Source organism: Benincasa hispida, chromosome 5 (assembly GCF_027475165.1).
Source record: "Benincasa hispida cultivar pf3 chromosome 5, pf3_genome.v1.1, whole genome shotgun sequence".
Taxonomy (NCBI): Eukaryota; Viridiplantae; Streptophyta; class Magnoliopsida; order Cucurbitales; family Cucurbitaceae; genus Benincasa; species Benincasa hispida.
In genome coordinates, this window is record NC_143482.1 from 12,014,683 (window position 1) to 12,017,736 (window position 3,054).

Here is a 3,054-nt window from a genome sequence, read left to right on the forward strand (position 1 = left end):
TTTGAAGAAACAAAAGTCTTTTGGAGTTTAAAAGTATGCAAATTGGCGAATTCTACAAGATGGAAATTCTTAGTGAGAGAGATAAGATTTATGGCAGAGTTAAGTAAAATATAATTTAGTAAAGAGATTATGTTCCACTTGGAAAGTGGGAAAAAGAAAAAGAAAAAGAGGTGTCTTGAATTTAGTGGTTTTATCAAATATAAGTGTGAAAGAGAGAAAAGTATCCAAGAAAGTTCACTGTTTTGGAAAGAGAAAGGAATTTAATGTGTTCAAACTCTTAGTTAATTATGGTTTGGAGGTGCATGATATGAGGGGTTACAAGGAATTCGTTTTGGTGTAAAAGAAAAGTATCTCCTTATCATGTGGAACTTTAGGAGAATATGAGTTGGATGGAAAGATAGCTGACATAGGTAATCGATATGAAACTTTGTGTTAACACCAGAATATTTTACCGAAATAAAAGGTCGAGAAGGGATAAGCTAAAGTGGAGTTATTAGTACCAGAAGATGTTCAAGAACTATTGATATGGTATGTTAAGGCTTCATCAGTTAAGAGGTAAACCATTGAGGGCATTAGTAAGATTTAAGGGATTTTGACGTAGTGTGCAAGTTCGAATAATGTACTAATAAGACCACCAAATTGATTAAAAAAGGGAATTAATCCAACTCAAGGTAGGAAAAAGTGGTTTATGCACAAAAGTAAGTAAGCTGGATCCTTCAATATAACCACTGGCATAAGGGATAGATTTGGTAATAAAGTTGAGTTGATAATAAGAAGTTTCTAAAAGTGGGTTTGGAGCATTACAGGATAGTATATTTTCTCTTGCATGGGCAACGAGTTAACTAGCTCTAGGGAGTACGAGCAATTCAAGCTAGGACTTATGAATCAAGGAGGTTTCATCGTAAAAGCTAACTCTAGGGATCAATTACGGTTATTACGAGGTTACGAAAATGTGTTATCAATTGACTGATGCTTTAACATCCAGGAACTTCAAAACCTAATTTTCAGAGGGAATTTTAGACTCATCTGCAGTAGAGTCTAAGTAATGATATGTGATTGTTCTAAGGCTAAAGAATAATATGATGATTGGCTCAGGCAAGTTTTATAGCCCATGATAGCATAGAGCCTCATGATGAGTTTCTCATGAATGTGAGACTTAATTAGACAGAGTTATTCTCAGACATATAGGCCCTATGAAAGACATCATAGTTGGCACTTCTAGAGTAGGAGCAGTTTTCAGTTGACTAGATTTGTTCTGGTACGTATCTTTAGATAACGCATTATATAGTATGACCAGTTTCTTCACTGCACATATGAAGTTTTCCCTATGACATGGTAGGCTTAGATATATGTTTTTAGTATATAAGACTTTCTTAACTTCCTGACCGTTTTCATAGTTCTCAGCTCGGACGTGTAGAAGTGTTGTTGATTTTTCAACATCTTAAGTTTCATAGTTATTTATGGAAGGGGTTGTTACACCTCTTTTGGTACTAGTTTCAGCTATGTCATACAACGACCCTCGTTTTACATCTAGTTTTTTTTAAGAGTCTCCGGTTAGCATTGGGTACTCGATTGGATTTTTGTACAAATTTTCACCCCCAAACTGATGGTCAAATAGAACGTTTGAACTAGGTATTGGAAGATATGTTGTGTGCCTGTGTGATAGAGTTTTCAAGAAGTTAGGACTTCACCTGCATTTGATGGAGTTACGTATAATAACATTTACCAGGCCACCATCTGCATGTCGCCATTTGAGGCCCTATATGGAAAGAGTTGTAGGTCTCCTGCGTGTTGGGATGAGGTAGGAGAGAGGAAATTGTTAGGACCTGAATGAGTTCAGGCCACGAATGAGGCAATACAAAAGATCAGGGCTCGTATGCAAACAACTCAGAGCAGATAAAAGAGCTATGCCGATGTAAGACATAAGGACCTGGAATTTGAGACTGGTGTGAAAGTGTTCTTAAAAGTAGCACCCATGAAAAGTATTCTAAGGTTTGGCAGGACGGGGAAGTTGAGTCCGAGATTCATTGGACCTTTCGAGGTCTTGGAGCGAGTTGGCCCCGTAGCTTATCAATTGGCATTGCCCCCAGCATTGTCTTCAGTTTATAATGTCTTCCATGTTTTGATGCTAAGGAAGTATGTAACAGACCCGTCCCATGTAATTGACTATGAGCCCTTACAGTTGAATGACAACTTGAGTTACGAAGAGAAGCCTATAGAGATCCTCGCTAGAGAGGTAAAAACATTTTGCCACCGAGAAATTGCTTTGAAAGTCCTGTGGCAGAATCACCAGTTCAAGGAGGCTACCTGGGAGCGGGAGGACGAGAAGAAGGCCCAGTACCCGGAACTTTTTCAGGATTCAAGTTTCGAGGACAAAAGTTCTTTGAGGAAGGAAGAATGTAACACCCCAAATATTTTTTTATATTTTCTGTGTAATTTCAGTATTTTTCTTTTATTATTGAGGGAATTTTTTTTGGAATTTTGAATGTCAAGAGGAGTTGTGGAATTTAATTGTTGCCGTGAAATTATTCAATTGGAAGTTAATAGCAGGAATTAATTTCTTTTTGAGAAGAAAAGGAATTTAATAGTATAAAGTGGAATAAGGAAAGTAATAAAATATAATCATACTTATTTCCTTTTTAGTTTTTATTATTATTATTATTTTTATAAAAATCAAATTCTCTTTCTTCCTCACGCATCCGGCGCCCCCGCTCCCCCCTCCCCCACTCAATTTCTTTTTCCTTCATCGAAGCCTATTTCCCGCCGCTGTCCTCGACCAGCACCTCCCGCCGCCGACCTTGACCAGCATCTCCTTGCCGCTGACCTTGATCGCTAGCCTAGATCTGAGCCGCGAGCAACCCAGCTTCGACTCGACTTCTTCACGCCTCAACCGTTCGCACCACCCAAATCCGATTTCAGCCGCTCAATGCTGACCGTTCGCGCCACCCAGATCCGATTCCAGCCGCTCGCTGTTGACTGTTTGCGCCGCCCAGATCTGGTTTTGGTTTCCCACACTGAGCCACCCACGCTCATGTGTCGCTAGATCTTCTTGTG

General features: G+C 39.1%; 1 protein-coding gene across 1 annotated transcript; it reads left to right on the plus strand.

Moving 5' to 3' along the window:
* The first annotated feature begins 1,975 nt into the window (after nt 1–1,975).
* Nucleotides 1,976–2,836, plus strand: LOC150035907 (uncharacterized). Its single transcript, XM_090313505.1, has 2 exons — nt 1,976–2,399; nt 2,781–2,836. The coding sequence occupies exons 1-2, from the start codon at nt 1,976–1,978 to the stop codon at nt 2,834–2,836; spliced, it is 480 nt and encodes a 159-aa protein (XP_090169631.1).
* Nucleotides 2,837–3,054: the final 218 nt, after the last annotated feature.

Bases quoted from the DNA above. Each gene is read 5' to 3' on its own strand.
- LOC150035907 (XM_090313505.1), top strand. From the start codon at position 1,976: ATGAAAAGTATTCTAAGGTTTGGCAGGACGGGGAAGTTGAGTCCGAGA. The intron at 2,400-2,780 runs GTAACACCCCAA...GTCCTCGACCAG, and splicing joins TTCTTTGAGGAAGGAAGAAT to CACCTCCCGCCGCCGACCTT.